The sequence below is a fragment of the Eretmochelys imbricata genome, chromosome 17 (genome assembly GCF_965152235.1).
Source record: "Eretmochelys imbricata isolate rEreImb1 chromosome 17, rEreImb1.hap1, whole genome shotgun sequence".
Lineage (NCBI taxonomy): Eukaryota > Metazoa > Chordata > Testudines > Cheloniidae > Eretmochelys > Eretmochelys imbricata.
This window is the reverse complement of record NC_135588.1, coordinates 4138395-4158944: the sequence shown is the minus strand read 5'-3', so window position 1 is coordinate 4158944 and position 20550 is coordinate 4138395. Positions and strand designations below refer to the sequence as shown.

Here is a 20550-nt window from a genome sequence, read left to right as displayed (position 1 = left end):
GCGTGACGCATGTGGCAAAGTCTGCCCTGTTATCGCTAACGGGTATGGAAATGAACATACCAGGCTGCCATTCGTTCAGACTGTGTCTCGTTCTACCAAACATCTCTCCCCTAGTAAAAGTGGAACCTCCCTCACTTAATCCGCTGCATCCACATGAACGCTTGTTAGCAGTATGTCTTACACTGCCCAGGGCTGCCATTGCTTAGCTGGCTTTTCTAACTACAGAAGTGCACATGGTTGCAAGCGGGTCCATGTGTGTGACGCCAGGCTGGGATTCTTTTCTGGCTCCCTTCAGTGAAAGGGAGGGTTTGATGAACTACAGTGACTGCTAGTTAAGAAATGTTTTGCTAAGCCTTGTGTAGAAGAAATCCACCAAACCCCCATCACCTAATCTGAACTCCCAGCTCCTTGGTCCAGGTCAATCTTCGACCTAGTCTAAACTCAGAACAATAAAATGAGTAACATAGCCCTCCTGGAGACAGGGTGCAAGCACTCTTATCTGCTGTTCCCTCTCATCCTGCTCAGCCTAGGAGCAGATGGGACAGTGGTAAAAATACTGGCCCCTCTCTGCACTGTAGGGCAGGGGTCAGCTCAGAATTTTGCTTGCATGTGATTCATGCACTGAAATTCTGCATCCCTCCAATCATTAGACCCACAGTGTAGGCGCCAAAGGAACAGGGAGTTAGACTCCCACTACCTGGCACAGACTTGTGCAGTAAGAAATGGCGGTGGATGAGTAACCTGTAGCAAAGGTCGCTGTGAAAATGACCAGAATACAAATGATGTTAGGGAATAAAGGGCAATCCTAACACAGGACTGGGTGAAAGACATTAGCAGAGATGGAATCTGTTTGAATGCAGAAAGTCGCAGAAGGCAAAACCTTTCATGCAGAGAGAAGCCAGATGCCAAATTAATGTTCAATTCACCAGATGAACCCCGGGGATAGAACTGCAGCTAGCAGGGAAAGCAAGAGAACAAAGCAAGGCAGTATAAGGGTACAATGGCTTATACATTGAATGAAATCCCCGGCACTGGCCCTGTGAATGTGGGGGGAAGCCAGGCTTACAAGCTATAGGACCAGTATCACCTCTGACCTGCTTCCCCCAGCCTTGGTTTTTCATTAACACAGCTAGGCTAAAAGGCAACAATGGTTTCCTTCAGCAGGAGTGAGCAAGCTTGGAACTGAATCAAGCAATGTTAAAGAGGAGCAGAGATCACTGTGTGGGGCTGCTTCCCAACTGCAGATAGACTAATCCAAAGTTAGGAGCCAGGTGATTTGGGGAGCAACCACGAGACTCTGTAAAGAGGACAGCACAACCATCACTGGAAGGGATCAGGTGAAAGCCTCAGCCAACCAAAATAATAGGCGGGCAGCTCTTTAAGGGCCTGATCCTGCATCCATTGAAGTCATGGGGTGCTTTGTCACTGATTGCAGTGGAGTCAGACCCAAGCAGCAACAGTGTGGCAGAAAGCGTGTGCCTTATCTCAGTGGAACCAGGGGATGCGTAAGTTGCATTGGGTACGCAGCTTGCCTGTGACGCAGTTCCGTACCAGTGGAAGCTGTAGTGTAGACAGTACTCTAGCGTTGTTACCACCAGCCCCTCTGATCCTATTCTGCACAGATCTAGATGGCGTGGTGGTAAAAAAAAAACCAAACCAAACCAAACCCAGAGTCCTGGCTAGGCCCGTGCAGTAGTACGGCTCCACTATTAGTCAGAAACCTGGGTTCTGTTCCTGGCCCCGACACTCATCTGAAGTCACTTCACCTCCCACTCCCTTTCCAGCTTGTACCTGGCGATTACAAGTGCTCTGGCAGGGACTGGCTCTTGCCTTGTGTCTACAGCGCTTAGCGTAACGAGACCTCGACCACAGCTGGCACTGCCGCCACACAAACAATTGCCAGTGCAGACACGGCCTCAGGCTGGCAACGTGCAGTCCACAGGGAACAAATCCCGCTTTCCTCCCGCAGCCAGATCTCCCCACTGCATCCAGCACGCAGCCCATGGCCAGGACACCCATGCTAAGTGCCAGAGGTTTATTAAGGAGCATTTCGTCAGTACTGACTCAGAAAGAGGAACGCCACCTTCCGGATCAGCCATGCTACTTTTTGCAGCACCTCTTCTGTCCTTAGGTCGCCCATGCAATTATGGACAAGTACCAGCCTTGCTTAGCATGCAAGACAACATCACAAGGCAGTCTGGCTGCAGGAATTCCCCATCCCCAGAGGTTGCGGTCTTCAGCTGCCCCCATCAGGGCTGTCCACGCCGCCCTGACATAGAATCATAGATGTGCAGGGCTGGAAAGGACCTTGCGAGGTCATCTAGGCCACCCCACCCCCCTCGTGCGGAGGCAGACCTAAGGATACCTAGAACAGAATCCGACTCTGCTCGAGGCTGTCCTGCTTCCGAGCCCTCCTGCTCCTCCTCCATGTGTCCCAGGGACTTTACTCATCACCTGTTCTCAGGCTGTGCCAGCAAGAGCGGGTGGCGGATAGGGGCATGCTTGCTCAGCCATGGCCGAAGTGCACTCTGCTGTGGTTACGAAACCGTTGCCCGCTCGGGTCAAGTGAATCAAATGGGTTTAACCAACGGGGAAGAAAAAGAGGGTTAGTTATTCCCTGGCACAGCGGCAGCATGGAGCTTGCAGGCCCTGCTGATGAGAACCCCTTCAGAGACACCAGGAGCATCGTCCTGCACGTGCCATCCTCCGGCCAGAAGAGCAGCTGCTGGATTCGCCAGCTGATCCCATTCAACTTCTGGGAAGAGGTGAAGAAGCTGCTGGTGCTGTCGGGACCACTGGTGAGAGCGAGGGAGGGCTAGAGATAGCCGGGTTTGTCCAGCGTATTGGTGCAGAGCCCCTTGCTCCGGGTCTGCGACTCCCCTCAAGTTGGATCGGCAGAGCCCCAAGTCACATGGGTTTGAATCCTGCTTGCTAGGTGGGAGGCGGCTGGATGGATTCCAGACTTCCAGGTGATGAGCTCCTGTAGGTTTTAAGTGGCATTTGGAGGTTTGACCCTCATTGTCCTTCTGGCCCCATCCTGGATCTTCTTCCCTAGCAGGCAGACAAGCTGGCCAGCCCAGCTCAGTACATACCCTTCTTCCACTGCCTCTCCTAGAAAGTCCAGGCCCCCTCTCATTGCAAAGCTCAGAGCCCCAGACCCCTGGTTCAATTCATCCCCTGGTCCCGCCCCTCCCCTTTGCTGTGTGCTGAAACGACCACTTGCCGCTTCCTGGAGTATAATCAGCAAAGGGGAAATGGGTCAGAGAGGAAAGGGAGGGAGGAACCGTAGGATCAGGTACAGTGTGGCACCCTTAAAGCCCCCAGCACTGGGGACGCGGGTGGATGGTGCTCGCTCAGAGAGGGAAAGGGACGAGACATCACAGAGACGCTATCGGGAAAGCCCCTGTTCCTGGAAGGAGCAAGAGATCCATGGGTGCTGGGAGAGCTTTCCCCAGGCTGCGCTGCTGAAGTCTTCTTGGCTTGTGCCTTGGGGCAGGTATCTTGCCTACAGTAGAGCAGGAGGCGAGCCGTAGGCTGCACAGAGGTGGTTGAGGAGATGCTGCAACCTAAAGGGAATGGAGCAGGGGTAGTTTAAGCATTTAAAATGGTGGCAGCAACTTGGGGCCCATCTTGACTAAGACTCTTCCCATCAGTGGAGCTGATCAGATATTCCCAAATGTGAGACACGCCTGGGGTGCGGAAATGCAGCTCCGTCGCACCTGTTCCGATCTGGGCTCAATAGTACTACTCCGGGCTTACCCAGATGTAGCAGAGATCAGAGTCTGGCCTATTTAGCCAAAACACAGAGTTGCTGGCGTCACCAGCCCCTGTGGAGCGTCAAGTGGAGTGATTAACCCTGAGCTGACCAGGGACTGGCTAGAACCGCGAGGAAATGACTTGGTGACAGAGAGTCATTGCATCAGGCCGAGTCTTTCAGAGAATTTCCAAGGGCTGGTGGATAAACCTAAAACCAGCTTAATCTGGGGGTTGTTGTGTTTTTTTTTTAAATATTCTAATGTTATTCGTTAAACCCATTTGAATGCAAACAATCCCACGCGCTCTCTTTTGTACAGTACAGGAAGAGTGTGTCCTCAAGGAGCCTCTCGGTGTAATCACACCTCCAATTCTGCAGCCTGCAGTCACCCTGATCTGTTTTTCCTCCCCCCTCCCTGCCCATTTCTAGACCTTGATCCAGTTGCTGATCTTTATGATACACATTGTAAGCTCTGTATTCTGTGGCCATCTGGGGAAGGTTGAGTTGGCCTCCGTCACGCTTGCTATCGCTGTAAGTATTTTAGTTTTGAGTCTTTACATAGGTTGTATCCTTTCACGCCAGCTCATGTATGTGAAACGTCTCTTATAAAATAGCAACTAGGTAGTTGGAGAGGTGGGTTGATGGCTGAAGGGCTGGTAACAGCCCGGGATAGAAGGGGACCTTTGACATCTCCTTTGCCTTTCAAACCCAGCCCTAGATGAAACTTGTGACCATCTGAAATTGCACTGTCATGTTTTCTCACTGTTGTTTTATTATTATGACTATTTCCAGGTTATAAACGTTACTGGCATCTCTGTGGGGTTTGGTTTATCTTCAGCATGTGACACGTTAATATCCCAGGTAGGTAACAGCTGCTGGTCTCTGATCTCTTTGTTTTAGAGATTGTGTTGTTGTTTTTTAAAGACACTGGCTGAATATAGTCGCCCATATTGCACAGGGCTGTCATAATTGGTGTCTGAGCTTCTATAAGAGTCAAAGCCAAGTAGATGAACCCTTAGAAGTTCCAAACGCCATAGGTTTTGCCCTTCAGGACACCCAGGTGAGCGGATCCTATGAAATACCAAGGAATGACTCAATTGTCTAAGCAATGACCTAGATGCCCTAGAATATGCAGTTCAAAGCTCCATCAGGGTCCAACGTGGCTCTTCATCTTGCAAGGATCCATCACATGTCATGCTTCTGCAGAATGAGACTGCAGTGTTCTCCCAGGACAGTCTGGCTGCCGGAGTTGAGCCCAGGACTTTTGGATTTAAAGATGTGAGACTCTTACTCTTGTAGCAAAAGGACCAGGTCCATTAACTCCAAGGCTGTAACAGACTCATAAGCTACTAAGTGGGGTCAGAGAGCCACACTGCGGCAGCAGCTCCTAGACTAGTGGGTCTCAACCTTTCCAGACAACTGCACCCCTTTCAGGAGTCTGACTTGTCTTACTTACCTCAAGTTTCACCTCACTTAAAAACTACTTGCCTACAAAAATTAAACATGAGAATGCAGCCCAGTTACTGAAAAATTGCTGAGTTTCTCATTTTTACCATGTAATTATAAAGTAAATCAATTGGAACATAAATATTGTAGTTACATTTGTGTATAGTCTATAGAGCAGTATAAACATGACACTGTATGAAATTTTAGTTTGTACTGACTTCACTAGTGCAGTTTATGTAGCCTGTTGTAAAAGTAAGCAAATATCTAGGTGAGTTGATGTACCCCCGGGAGACCTCCACATAGCCCCAGAGTTACACGTATCCCTGCTTGAGGACCACTGTCTTAGATCACCCTAAAAGCCACATCCTTCCTTTTTTGCATGGACACTGAAGGATCCCAGGGCATGTTTTTAATGACCCTCAAAGTCCTCACATGCCGCTGTGCTACAATAGGCAGTGGGTGATGCCCGACACTCCTGTGCAGTTCCTGTATGGATCCCTGTCCCCAAGTGGGAGGAGCATGCAGGCTTCTAGGCCACGGAGAGAACTGCCCAGCAGTCCCTTAGTCAGCGCAGTCAGGGGGTTGGAGGTGGAGAGGGTGGCTGAAGGATGCCATTGGATTTAACCTCTTGTTTTCCAGACATATGGCGGTAAGAACATGAAGCGGGTGGGAACCATCCTGCAGCGTGGGATCCTCATCCTGCTGCTTTGCTGCTTCCCCTGCTGGGCTGTCTTCATCAACACCGAGCAGATCCTGCTGCTGGTCCGGCAGGACCCGGAGGTCTCCAGGTCGGGCGTGTGCTCCAGTTTGTACAGCTCCGTGCTGCGGGTCACACGCTCTCCAAGAAACCAAGGGGACGGGTGCCTTAAATTACGTGCTAAGGCCTCAGGGACACCGGAGCAGCCCCCTTATGGACCAGGCCCAGCCCTCGGCGACACCGGTGGAGCGCTCCCTTCTCCCCGCTGGCCGGGCCCAGCCCTCGGCTACATTGGCACAACCCCTCTCTCCCTATTGGATGGGTTCTGCCATCAGCCCGCCCCATGCAGCCCGCTCTTGTATTAATTGGGGTCACATCCATGGGTATAACCCAAGGCAGAATTTGGCCTTGAATCTTGCTGCCTTTTGAAGGTAAATTCTCTGCCTCCCTCTTGCACAGCAGCCGAGGCTTATCAGACGGGGTCTCCGCAGGGGAGCCATTTCTTGTAACAATGCTGCGGAGCCACGGTAGGAGGGTTTAGCCACAGTGGAGGAAGGCAGAGGATAGCTGGTCCTCCTGTGAGCCATACCCCCCTACGTTACCCAGCGAGCACGGAGGGGCAGGCCAGGGCTGGCAGGGGAAAAGGGATGTTTTGGAAGATGCCCTGTACTAATTGGGGGGTTTTGTATCTTCCCCCAGGTTAACCCAGGTTTATGTGATGATTTTTATCCCAGCTCTTCCTGTAAGTTCCCATTACCCTCGACTTTCTCTATCAGTCACTGCTAGGAAGTCACTTCTCTCAGAGCCCAAAGCCAGATGCTGCCGGTCCCCTCAGCTCCATGGAGTCCCATAGCCCCTTTCTCTGCCTGCAGTGGCTTCTTGCATGCAAAATAGTCTCTCTCCTTCCTGCAGGAATGGTCAAAATTGGAGACAGCCCTGGGTGGAGCCTCACAAGGATCTACTTATGTACTGGCCCAGGGCGAGTACTCTGTGGGATTTTTAGGACAGGCTAGTAAACTGTCTTCACTTTTTCATGCCCTTCAAGGGCTAGTGAATAGATAATATTATTGCTACTGTTATTTTTTCCCTAGTGTCCAAGAGCATCTTAAGGGTTTTTGTGCCGGGGCTGCTAAATTTTCATTTACCAGTTTTGCCAAGCTGCCTTGGTAGGTTTAATTTGGGGTGCAGGATGAGTCCGGCATCTCACCCCAACTTTGCAGTTAGCCCCGAGCTCTGTTACCCTCTAGGTCTTTTGAATGGCGCTGGAAGTATGTTTTTGTCCTGCACCCCCAACCTCAGTGATGCCGTCCAAATCAGACCCTCCTTCCTGTGCCCCATGAATGCCAGCTGGGCACTGTGCTTTCTGCTTCTCCTGTAATCTCTAGACTCTGCTCTGGCCAGTCCCCTGATCTCACAGGCTGATTCACTGACTTTTGCAGGCGGCTTTTCTGTACCAGTTGGAGACGAGATATTTGCAGAATCAGGTAGGATGCCCCTTTACCTTCACGTTCACATCTTTAAGTAAAGGGGGCAAATCTCTCATTCTGTGCAATTGCTCAGGGTGTCTCTCTCAGGTAATTTGCCCCGAGAGCTCATAGTTGTTTTGCACCGTGTCCAGTAGCCCATATAAAACACGCACGCCCAGTAGTATCCTATTGCTGCAGTTTGAGCCGCCCACCTGGGCCTGTGTTCAGTGCAGCAGTTTCATTTGCATTTGTGCTAATGACTGGCCAATCCTCCCTCTGTTAGGAGTTTGGGAAAAACAAAGGTTCTCCGACATGATGTTCCCATTGGAGCTCACTCTGAATGCATTTAGCTGCCCTTTTAGAGTCCAGCTAATTAAGCTTCTCACTTTGCACATGCTGCTATTTCAGTGGATCACCTACATGTCTCCTACTTTCCAAGGCAATAGCGATATTGAATTTTGCTCTCTGGCTTTATTTTCCACAGGTCAATCTTTTTAGTCAGTTCTGGTTAGGTGGGTTTTTGTGGGCATTCCCGACTCTAGCTAATAACTGCAGCAAGACGGTAGGGTATTAGTTCTGCATCTGTATTCCTTCTCTGAGGAGCTCTCTGTAGCAAAAACTGCCACTCAACTTGGCATTTCCATTCCTCAGAAACAATAATATTTGCACAATCCTGAGGATCTCAGCCACGCTTTGCAAGGATGTGCAAAGTACCATTATGCCTAGCCTACATGTAGGGAAACTGAGGCACAGAAAGGTTAAGAACTAGACATTTCAGGAGTGGCCTGTAAATCTGTGGTCAGGTTTTCAGAAGAGCTGAGCACCAATAGCTCCCACTGACTTAAATGGAGTTATGGGTGCTCAGTGCTTCTAAAAATCAGGCCTTGGGGCTCTAAAGTTGGGCACCTACAGACTAAAGGTACCCTAAATTAGAGGCCCCTTTTGAAAATTTAGGCCTAAAGTACTTGCCCAGGATTACACGGCAAGTTAATGATGGAATTGGGAACAAAACTCAGATCTCCTGCTCTCACCACTCAACCTGCTGCTTCCTGAATGGTGTTTGTAAAAAGCCATAATTCTGATGGAACTGGAGGCTCCTGGCCAATCAGAATACAGAGCTACTTCCCATCAATGCAAGGCTGCTCTCTTGAATAAAATTTCATTATAGCATCATCAGTTCTACCCTCCCCGGTCACTCCACATCTGCCTCAATTGCTCCCCAAGAGTTTGGTATTGAACAGATCGGTGAGGCACTAACATACGCCTTTCTCCAGAAGCCATGTTTATATTTTAGACAAGGCAACAGAAACCTAGGAGCCCAGTTAAAAAAACACAGATCTGTATTTTGTTTAATTTCAGAGGATAATCTGGCCAGAGGTGCTAAGTGGCATCGCTGGAAATATCATAAATGCAATTGCAAACTATGTCTTTCTCTACGTGCTGGGCCTCGGAGTCATGTGAGTAGTGCCTAAATATTTGGAAGAAAAAAACTAGACGTCCAGCTATGGCTTGATCCTGAGTGGTACTGATTTTGGGGGGCCAACTTGAGACCTCTTTAAAGGGGCCTGGTTTTTCAGAGACCAGATGCTCAGCACTTCAGAAAAATCAGATCTCTTTAAAGGTGTCTCAAGTTGGGTGCCCAAAAGCATTAGCCACTTTTGAAAAATCTTGGCCTAAGTGAACGAATGTGACTTGGTCACGGATGGCTACAGAGACACAGCCTGGATCCCTAGAAGATACTAAAGCTCTCTTAACTTGCACATGGATTCCAGCTGAGGCTAGTGGGACTTTGCTTAAAGGATAAAACCAAGCAAGGGCCTCAATATTTGGCCCAGTGGTACGACTAGCTCTCTTCATCCAGAGAACCAGGCCCCGAGACGATCCACAGGTATCCCGTTGGCCATCGTAGAAAGGCAGTCCCCTCTCACTGGGTACGTTCACCAGATACAGAACAGACATTGCCCTGACGTCCTTCCTCTGTAAAACCCCCCACTTGCTCTGTCAACATTGGCTTTGACTGAGACAGGACTTCACGACCCGAAAGCATTAGCATAGGAAGTGAAGCAGCTGTGAGTTCATGTTTGTGCAATGCTTGGGAGATGGAAAGTGCTAGTTATTTGTAGGGCAGAGTCATTTCTCTGGGTAAAAGCACAAGGCAAATATACACACACCAGCTGGAAACTGACTGGTAGCAAAGGGTACCATGGAGACTTCTGGGATATGGAGTCCAGGCCAATCAGATCGTACGTAGTGATAACCAGCCCCTGAGGATTAGCCATAACCAGCTGGGGTGCTAGTCCATCCACTCCAGCATTCTGCCCCCAGGGCCCGATTCCGAATGTTTCAGGGGGAGTGAACACCCCACTCACTGAGTACCTGCTCAGCAACGCACCGCTGTGTGTGGAGTGGGCGAGATGCTATTGTCGTCTGGGCAAGTGTCTTCAGTTCAGCTCCTTAGCGAGGCTTTCGCTGCAGCTAGAGCAACTGCCGGCGAGACAGGGCTCTCTGCAAGAGCAGAAAGTCCAGCTTGCTTTCTCTGTCCCTTTCCCAGGGGTTCGGCCTGGGCAAACACTATTGCTCAGTACGCACAAGCCATCTTCCTGTTCCTGTACATTGTCGCGAAGAAGCTCCATGTGGAGACCTGGGGAGGTGTGGTATCGTTCTCTTATGCTTTTGTGTGTCTGCAAAAATCTCCGCTTCACCTGGGAGACCCTCTCAGCTCCCCCTTCCATTGATTTGCATTCCGTTGGTGAGAAGGGTTAATGTTAACCTTGGTATAAGCATGTCTGCCAGATGCTGTGTTACGCTGTGTTGGTCGGAGCTGTAACTTACGCATCACGAGCGCTGGGTGAGCCTGGAAAGAAAGTCTCGTCAGTGATCAGCGTTCCTGGGGAACTGAACCTCGCTTCTAAAGCTGCCAGAGGTCCCCGGGCTGCAATCAGAACAGCACGCATCCCATCCTGCTGTCAGTTCTGTACACGTGCAGGAGTCACCCGTAGAACTGGGGCCTGGGTTTGTGAGTGTCAGTTAAGGCTCTGTGGGCCCGCTGGGATGTGTTAACGGACAAAGCGCACTCAGCATCTCTGGAGTTCCTGCTGAGGTTACATGTGGCTTGGTAGGGCCCACTGAGTATGGAAAGGGTGGCTGTTTCCCCCTGGGATTTACAGAAATGTCCAAGCTGGTCCCTGTCACTCTCTCTAATATGGCCTAGGCCCCGAAAAGATTAGGTTGAATTCTAAACGCTCTTGGAGTTTGGGTGCATCTGAATTGGGGCTTTTTCTCTTTTCACGTCACTTGCTCTGGAAAGTGGAAATAGACGCAGTCAGTTTCACTTCCTGGTTCTCCATATGCTAAACCTCCGGGCTGACTCTTTACACCCTTCATCTTCTTATCCCAGGCTGGTCCAGCGAGTGCCTCCAGGAGTGGGACACCTTCGTCACGCTGGCTGTGCCCAGCATGCTCATGACATGCATTGAGTGGTGGACCTACGAAATCGGAAGCTTCCTGATAGGTCAGTGATGGGAGGAGCATGCTGATGGGGCACTAGAAATATTATCACCAAGGAGGATCTACCACAGTGGTTCTCAAGCAGGGGTACGTGTACCCTTGGGGATAGGCAGAGGTCTTCCCGAGTGCACATCAACCCAGCTAGATACTTGTCTACTTTTACAACTGGCTACGTAAAAAGCACTACCGAAGTCAGTACAAACTGAAATTTCATACAGACAGTGACTTATTTACACTGCTCTATAGACTATACACAGAAATGTAACTACAATCTTTTATATTCCAATCGATTTATTTTATAATTATATGGTAAAAATGAGAACGTAAGCAATTTTTCAGTACTAGTGTGCTGTGACACTTGTGTATTTTTAGGTGTGATTTTCTAGGCAAGTAGTTTTTAAGTGAGGGAGTTTCTGAACTTGGGGTATGCAAGAGAAATTGGCCTCCTGAAAGGAGTCTGGACAGGTTGAGAGCCACCGATCTGCCTGACGTATCACCTGCCCTTTAAAAGGCTCCTTTTCTGGGGATCAGAATACAAAATTCTGACTTTTCCCCCCGAATTCAGGCCTGCTGAGCGTAGTGGAGCTTTCCGCACAATCCATCATTTATGAGGTGTCCATTGTGTCGTACATGGTAAGAATTTGGGGTTATTATCTACGTTCTGGCACCACCTAAAGGCCCTCCCTGAGAGTGGGGCCCCGTCATGCTGGGCGCTGACCAGCAATGCAAGACAGCCCCCGCTCTGAAGCTCTTATGGTCTAAATTGGCAGAGGAAGCCAGACAGCCAGTCATATTGAAGCGTTAGCCTTAACTACAATCAGCCTCAAACATGTCCCACATCTATCTCCTGGCCCCAGCTTCCACACTGTCACCCCATGTGCCTGTCCCTGTCTCCTGCTCCCAGCCTGTCAATCCATAATACCCTGCAGTCTGGGGTTCAGAGAGATGTTACCTGCACTCCCCAGCCGTCAGGTAGGCCAGTGTTATCCCTTTTTTACAGATGGGAAAACTGAGGCTGGGAGGTGAAGTGACTTGCCCAAGGTCACAGATGGGAATCGGGGTCAGAGGCAGGATGAGAACCTCCGCTTTTGTGGCTACCTGCCCGTGCGCCGATTACACCTGGCTGTTGCCCCTCCCTCTGCCCGACCTAAAGTTTTAGCTCATGCTCTGCAGAGCTCCGTCCACATTCACCTTCATTAGCTCACGGGCCACCTCCTAGCAATTGTCTCGGCTGGAGGTGTTTGTAACACTTGTCCCCCTGGGTCGCCCATGACGTCCCCTCCCCAGACCAATGTGTGTTGGTGCTTTGGGATTTCAGATTCACTATGGACTCAGCATAGCTGTCAGCGTTCAGGTGGGGAACGCGCTGGGTGCTGGGAACCCAGAGGAGGCCAAGAGATCTTCCATCACCAGCATTCTGTGCACAGGTGCGTGACTCTTAGGGTGACCAGATGTCCCAATTTTATAGGGACAGTCCCGATACTCGGGGCTTTTTCTTATATAGGGTCCCCACAACCCTGTCCCGATTTTTCACACTTGCTGTCTGGTCAGCCTAGTGACTCTGCATTGGCTCCATCCCTCCTGGGTGGTCAGTCTGTATGCTACAGTGCCAGACAAAGCGAGATGCTCATGGCTCTGCCTAGTGCTGGGCATAGCAAGGGCAGCTGGTTTTGCAAGCTTCCTACACTGATCTTTGCCAGTTGCACCTCAGTTCTCCCCTGCAGTATCCTATTGTTTCCAGCCCTAGGACTCAGCCGGATTGCCTGCAGTTATTTAGTGATATGGGCACCTAGGGACCAGGGTGACAGCCCCAGTTTTGTTTACACTTGTGGCCTGAGGCAGGTTGCTCAGGCCCTGACAGGAACTGGATTTCACATAGTCGTCCGCTTGTGATTGCTCTGCCCGACTGACTCTTGACTCTGCTTTTCAGGGTTTCTTTGCCTGGTGGTGGACGTCATATTAGCAGCCACAAAGGATGTGCTGGGATACATATTTACCAGTGACAGGTGAGTTGCTCCGATTCGGTACTACGTCTTTCACAACAAAGATACAAGTTACTATTAAAGACTGAGCCAAGGGAAGAATTGTTTGGGGGCTTAGGAGAGCCTGCTCCCAAGCCCACTGAAGTCAGGGGAAAGGTTCCCAGTGACTGCAGGGGACCTTAACGCATGGGGTGGGCCCACTTGCCTTCTCCTACGCTCTGGCTCATGCATCATCTGAGTACAAAGCAGGGATCTCACTGGAAAAACGATGCTGCATCTGAGCTGGGCTTCACTCGAAGGAGAGAGCACCTTGGTGTATGTTCCTCTTTATTTGGATCAGAGCAAATTTTGTTTCGGAAGACGTCAGCTGATCAAGTCACGGGGAAAGTCTGCTGCAAAAAGCTTAGTTAGCAGGGCGGTACAGATGCCACCCGGCCCAACAGACTTTTCCTGATCACACCTGAAGACACCCGAAACCCTCAATCGCTGGTTAAAGACCAGCCAGCCAAGAGCGAAGAGTGATTGAGGAGATGCTGACCTTTCCCCGTGCGGCAGCAGAAATGGGGGTCAAGACTTCCTGTAACTCAGTTCAGTCCCAGCCTGCGGCATGGCCCTGTAGTACTGTTGTGCTCGGTCGCACTGTAAAGTGTGTGCTGTAAGCAAGTCTCTCTCCAGGCACGTTTGTGCAAGTCTGCGAGGGTCAGCAGGTTGTACAGAATGCAGCAATGTGTTCGGGGCATGAACTAGTTTAGCTGTGACAGATGCACTTTCTGAGCCTGATTGCCTCCTCCATTCCTTAAACAGAGAGATCATCGCCCTGGTGGCTTGGGTTATACCAGTGTACATGGCCGTCCACGTGTTTGAAGCCGGCTGTGTAAGTACTTCAAGGAATTAACCGTGCTGCTGCATTTGCTCTCAGACATTATTTCTGATGCTGGTGGAATTCGGCTCCAGGTTGATCAAGGAGAGAGTCCAGAGTTATCCCCATGGCTAAGAGCCTGGGTAATGTCTGCCTCCAAGATCACAGGCCCTAGGGAAGGACTCAGAGGAACGAATACGTCCGATGTAATGGGGAAACTGGCCAAAAGGAAAATCCTTTTAATAGAAGGGCTAATAGTCAATGCATGGTGCATTCAGATGGAAGGGAGGGGGTAGGTATGGGGAAAGGAAAGGAAACGAATGCAGGAAACATTCCCTACCTGTGGGCCTACAGGAATTACTGTGTGGCTCATCTGTGAGCAGGAGACAGAGCAATGAGTACAGAAGAGAGACAAACAGTGGTCATTTGCCAGGGGCTGTATTGAAGAAAGCCGGTTCTCCTAGGGCAAGGCTCTTATACAAGCTTCCAGGGGTTACCAGCTGCCTGGCTGCAACCAGCCATGAAGCGAGAGCTCAGCTGTGGGGAGGGTGTCCCCCCGGGGGTTCGATAGAGGTCAGTAAGGGGAAGTAAAGCAACCAGTATGTGTGGGCAATGCTGCTGCCAGCACCAAGCCTAGGGGACTTACTGCAACCAGCGCACGTCCTTCAGAGTCATCTTGTCCTCCCCCCTCGCAGTGCGTAACCAGTGGAGTGCTAAGAGGCACAGGGAAGCAGAAGATCGGCGCGATCTTGAATACAGTTGGCTACTATGCCGTGGGCCTGCCGTTGGGAAGCGTGCTGCTGTTCGTGGCCAGGATTGGAATGATAGGTACAAACATCAGAAGGGTGGGGAAAGGGAATTGACCCTTTAGCCCTGGAAATACCAACGCCCAAATCCCAGGACAAAACGAGCCCAGCACCAGATGTTCTAGGTTAGACTCCATTGGTCGTGTCTCGGGAACAGGGCTAAATTGTTGCCATGCCTCTTGGCTGCCTTTTTTTTTTTTTTTAAACCCAAGGCATAAAAACTTTAGTGCCTTTAAAATGGGCCTAAAGGTTACTCAGTCCTTGTGCTGGTTGGGAGAGGGGTGGGGTCGGAGGCTGGGGGTGGGTTTCGAGGGAGTGGGTTTTGGATGTTGCTCCTGTTTGGTGCATACTAAACACAGCTGAAATTTGCTTTAGAAGCCGGGTTCTCATAGACTCCAAAGCCAGAAGGGACCCCAGTGATCTGTCCTTTTGCCCCTCCTTAAACCAGCCCAAATCCATCTAGCTTCCAGCCCTCCCTAAAAACCCAGTCCCTCACAGCCCACATCTTGCCCCCCAGCCTCCCAGAATAGTTCCATCGCTCCCTGCACAGCCCAAGAAAAATTTCATCTTCCATCCCCCCAAAATGCATCTCTTTTCCTTCCCCCTGAGGGGTGCTGGGAGCCATTGAACCAAACTGCAACCCTGTATATAACGAAACCACTTCAAGCCAGGGAGTGCAGCAGCACCCCTTACACCGTTAGTTCCAGCACCTACATCCCCCCTCCACCCCCAACCCAACCTCGGCTTCAACACCAATGTCCTCTCCAGCTCTCCCCACCCGCATTCCATCTCCCACCACCATATTCATCTGCACCCTGGCTGGCTAACACCCCCCTTTTCCTTCTTACCTGGGCTGGGGGAGTCTGGCAGAAACAGGAGATCCCTTAGGCTGCTGAGGGCTGCTCTGGGCCTCTCCCTGGCTGGGTTGAGTGTAGAGGGTTCCTTTGGGCCTGGATCTTCCAGCTTCCCTTGGGAGTCCCTCCTAGGTTTGGGGAGGAGCCACCTGAGCAGGCAGGTGTAGTATTAAGGACCCTGACTGTACTGTGCAGCAGTGGCCACTAGGTGGCAGTGTTGCGCAGCTCCCCCCCCCGCCCCCGAAGGTACAGCCTGGTGCCTCCAGGCCAAGCCCATGGTCGGCCCGCACCTGCCACAAGGAGCAATTCCCCAGTTCCCTGGTGGCCCTGTCCTAAGCGTTGGGCACTCGTGTTCTGGCCCACGATGGGCGTGTATAGGCAGCAAAGCACTGGGAGACACAGGCTTGCGGGGCCAGGAGGAGATTCCGTCTTAAGGGTTTCTGTAGCACCTGCCGCCCTAGCTTCATCTGGGTACCAAGTTCCTCTGTTAACACCAGTGTTCCCTCTACCAGGCCTCTGGGTCGGCTTGCTGATCAGCGCCTTTATCCCAGCCAGCTGCTCTGTCATCTACATTGGGCGGATGAACTGGAAAAGGGCCTCCGAGGAGGTAACCAGCTTTACTTTAGTGTACTGCAGGTTATATTTGGCACGCATGCAAGCGGGGGGGACAGGAGGTGATGGCGCAGACCTATTAGTGAAACATCTTAGGGTCCCTGAATAGCCATGACTTAGCAGCAGTGGGCTCAATGCAGACATGGGGTGAGGTTTCCTGCCGTTATGCCGCCATATTGGCCATATCCATGTTAAAAATCACAAGGACCTGGCTAACACTCGTCACCATATTTATCCCTCTTGAATAATCAATAATCAGTTACTCCTTTAGGGGCCTCCCAGTCACGCTTCTTTAAGCGTTAGCCACAAGTGATGTCGCCTGTTCCCACGGCAGGGAGCCAGCTGGCCATGTCGTTAAAGGCGAAAGGGAAGGAAGGCCTCGTCCCTGCCCTGTTCTGAGTTCCACGGAGCTCCTGTAATCTTTGCTGCAAGCCTGAGCGAACACAGCCCAGCAAAAGGTGCCAGACCCCACACTGCTGAGTGCTTCTGTGTTGCAGGAGAAGGCTGGACAGCACCATGAAAACTGATTTTTTAGCTATTTTGGCTTAATGCAAGGGGTTTGTATATCCAGCGATTCTATTAATGATTTGGGCTCCTGCTAGTTTTTCATATATAGTTAAAAGCAGTTCAGGTCACCTATTACTCATTGGGTCCCTGCGGGCTTTTAATGCCAACCCTGGATAGAGAGCTCAAGAGCAAACCAGTCTGGATAGAATCATAGAATATCAGGGTTGGAAGGGACCTCAGGAGGTCATCTAGTCCAACCCCCTGCTCAAAGCAGGACCGATCACCAATTAAATCATCTCAGCAAGGGCTTTGTCAAGCCTGACCTTAAAAACTTCTAAGGAAGGAGATTCCACCACCTCCCTAGGTAACGCATTCCAGTGTTTCACCTCCTCCTAGTGAAAAAGTTTCTCTTAATATCCAACCTAAATCTCCCCCACTGCAACTTGAGACCATTACTCCTTGTTCTATCATCTGCTACCACTGAGAACAGTCTAGATCCATCCTCTTTGGAACCCCCTTTCAGATAGTTGAAAGCAGCTATCAAATCCCCCCTCATTCTTCTTTTCCGTAGACTAAACATCCCCAGTTCCCTCAGCCTTTCCTCATAAGTCATGTGTTCCAGTCCCCTAATCATTTTTGTTGCCCTCCGCTGGACTCTTTCCAATTTTTCGACATCCTTCTTGTAGTGTGGGGCCCAAAACTGGACACAGTACTCCAGATGAGGCCTCACCAGTGTCGAATAGAGGGGAACGATCACGTCCCTCGATCTGCTGGCAATGCCCCTACTTATACATCCCTAAATGCCATTGGCCTTCTTGGCAACAAGGGCACACTGTTGACTCATATCCAGATTCTCGTCCACTGTAACCCCTAGGTCCTTTTCTGGAGAACTGCTGCCGAGCCATTCGGTCCCTAGTCTGTAGCGGTGCATGGGATTCTTCTGTCCTAAGTGCAGGACTCTGCACTTGTCCTTGTTGAACCTCATCAGATTTCTTTTGGCCCAATCCTCCAATTTGTCTAGGTCCCTCTGTATCCTATCCCTGCCCTCCAGCGTATCTACCTCTCCTCCCAGTTTAGTGTCATCTGCAAACTTGCTGAGGGTGCAATCCACACCATCCTCCAGATCATTTATGAAGATATTGAACAAAACCGGCCCCATGACCTACACTTGGGGCACTCCACTTGATACCGGCTGCTAACTAGACATGGAGCCATTGATCACTACCCATTGAGCCCGACAATCTAGCCAGCTTTCTATCCACCTAATAGTCCATTCATCCAGCCCATACTCCTTTAACTTGCTGGCAAGAATACTGTGGGAGACAGTGTCAAAAGCTTTGCTAAAGTCAAGGAACAACACGTCCACTGCTTTCCCTTCATCCACAAAACACACACAACCTAAACCTCTCAGCCCTTGGATACTTTTGGGCTGTTGTTGCTCTCGGGGTTCTTTCTTTAGTCACAACGTCCATGTCAGCAAAAGCTCCATATTCATGTAACACAAATCTCATGGCTGGGCAGTGATATCTCCTGTGAGACAAACTATATCTGAAATGTGATAGTAAAACTTGCTTTGTAAGACAAATATATTTTCCCTTCCGACCTGCTGCATACAACAGTGATCATCTGAGTACAGTGTGTTTATGTTCCTAGGCTCAGCAACGGGCAGGTGTGAGCCAGTTGGCTGCCGAGGATTTGAACTCAGCTCCTATCTCATACACGATGGCTCTCCCCTCTGGTAGGGAACAGGTTTGATTTACTAATGGCCTAATAGTGTGACCTGCAGATGTTTAGGTAGCACATATATGACCCGAGTAACTGAAGTGTTGGCCAGTGGGTAGCTAACTAAAACCACTACCGTTCTTGGCAAGTGTGTTGGGCAGCGTGTATGCATGTGCCTAAGCAGTTTGTGGGAAGTGGAGTTTAATTGCATTGATTATATAACATGTAAAGAAGCATTACCATGCTCTGCACTAGTTACAGTGCAAGCCGCACTAGGGCTAGTGTTAGGAAACGAACCCTTGAGTCCCAGTGTGGAAACCTGACATACCTGCAGGGAAACTAAGGGTGTTACGCCGCATAGCTCTGGGCTGAGTGGACTCTTGCCCTTGCTGGTTTAGAGTTGCTGTCTCTCACCCCATGAAGATCTAGGCTGCTCAACAAGTGGAATTTCCAGGCCGCAGTAGGCTGAGCCCAGAGTTGGGCCTCCTGTTGTGCATCTGGGAGGGTGGAGCCTGTTCCGTTGGCAGCTGGCCTGCAATCCAGTTTATTTTAAAACAATAAATGGGGTTTAAAGAGCAGAGAGCACAAAACCCCTCCTACTTCTAGTAAGTGCTTGGCCTGCTCAGCTCTATTTTCCCTTGCACCCTGCACTGAAGGGCAGGCACAGGGCTCTTCCTGCAAGCTTGGGAGAGGAGGGGAAAACACCAGCTATAAGCATGGGAATTGAGGCATAAAGAAAGAGAAGAGGAGGGGATCAGCGGGGTTGTAAGGGCTGCAGAAGGCCTCGTTCACTCCCCCCCCCCCTTCCCAAGAGGAAAAACAAGCATGTGGTGAAGCAGTTTAAGTTCAGTACTCCCAGAGAGAGTTGGCAAGGAACTCTTCAGCATCGGGCCAGCGCTTAATTTAATTTGTGACGTCTCTGCTGGCTATCCTAGTGCTGCCAGCTACAAACTCAGTTCTACAGCCTGAGCAGCCCTGCAGCACCACTGCCCCTCCACCCCCCCCTTGTTGTGTTGCAGTGGAAGCAGAAGCCCAGAACGGCGTTGTTCTGATGCGCATCACTAAGAACGAGGGTCAGACGTACCAGCTAACGCTCCAGGAAGCCACGCCTGCCCTTTCCACGGTTGGTGAAATGCTGTCTGTGAAGCAGCTGATCATACGGCGTGGGCTGGCTGTCACTGCAGCTATTGCTGTACTCGCAGTAGGCATTCTAATTAGGGCCATGACTATCCCTCACTAGCGTCACGCCAGCAACCAGCCAGGGGTGTGGATAAAGGGAAGGAGACCCCCTGGCTCACTAGGTAGCTGAAGCATGGACCCAGCTACAGAAGACTAACACTCCACCGGTCCTACTGTCACAGCAAGGGCAAAGAGTCCACTTTATCAGAAGACTAGAGGTGACCAGTGCTATGAGTTGCTCTACATGGTGTCCTTGGAAATGGCTAAAGGTTGCTATGGGAATCTCATCCCACAGCTGGCTGAATAGGCTGGAAATACTTTGGAGGACTGCCCTTTCTACCTGCAACAGCTTTTCAATTGCAAGCACTGATAACTTATCACCACAGTGAACTTCTATTGCTTGTAATCTGCTAGCAGCAGCGGCAGCTTATGTGTGTACAGGACTGCTGGCATGGTGATTCAATTGCCTTTAATGATGAATAAATCTCTCAAGCTGCCAATTAGGGTATTGCAATACCTCCTTTGGTTTGAGATTCATATTCGTGTTTGGCTGCCATGGCAGAAGACAGTCACTGAGCTCGAGTTAGCTGTGAACCTCTTCAGAGCATATTCTCCATCTCCGCTCTCAACAGTGGTGTACCTGCTTTAGATGCATGCTGCCTGAAAGGACGGCTCCATAGGGGGAGAGCTGAAGGAACAGCTTTCCAAAGGAGTTTGCATTAGCATCAAATCATTTGACACAGGAACACTATGTGCAGATCTCATTCTTCCTTACCTCACTGCCTATCTGTGGGTGGGGAGGAGATTTCAATAATACTTGTAGCTCTAGCGTGAAGCTTCCAGTATAGTTTTGCTGGCTCCCTCCCTAACCTGTAGACATGTACACCACAGCACCAGGGTATACTGACAACAGATAGAAGCATGAAAGGTTTACATCTGTAATAGCTTACCACTCAGAGCACTGTTCACCAAGAGGTCAAAGGCCTTTTTCTGGGGGGTAAATATTCCCAGTTTACAAATGGGAGAAGTCAAGTGAAGAGACTTGCCTGGGATCACACAGTGAATGGGTGGCAGAACTGCATATAAACCTGGTTTCCTGACTCCCTCTCAAGTACTTATCTGTATTGCTTCCTCTACTGAACCAACAAAGCTCAATTCA

General features: G+C 50.4%; 1 protein-coding gene across 1 annotated transcript; it reads left to right on the top strand.

The window, feature by feature from the left end:
* Nucleotides 1–2633: 2633 nt before the first annotated feature.
* LOC144276455 (multidrug and toxin extrusion protein 1-like) lies at nt 2634–19452 on the top strand. Its single transcript, XM_077836533.1, has 17 exons — nt 2634–2798; nt 4184–4285; nt 4547–4615; nt 5840–5988; nt 6597–6639; nt 7337–7381; nt 8723–8820; nt 9915–10012; nt 10761–10874; nt 11436–11503; nt 12189–12297; nt 12801–12876; nt 13657–13726; nt 14407–14539; nt 15884–15978; nt 18144–18228; nt 19232–19452. Exons 1-17 carry the CDS (start codon nt 2634–2636, stop codon nt 19450–19452), a joined length of 1740 nt encoding a protein of 579 aa, XP_077692659.1.
* Nucleotides 19453–20550: the final 1098 nt, after the last annotated feature.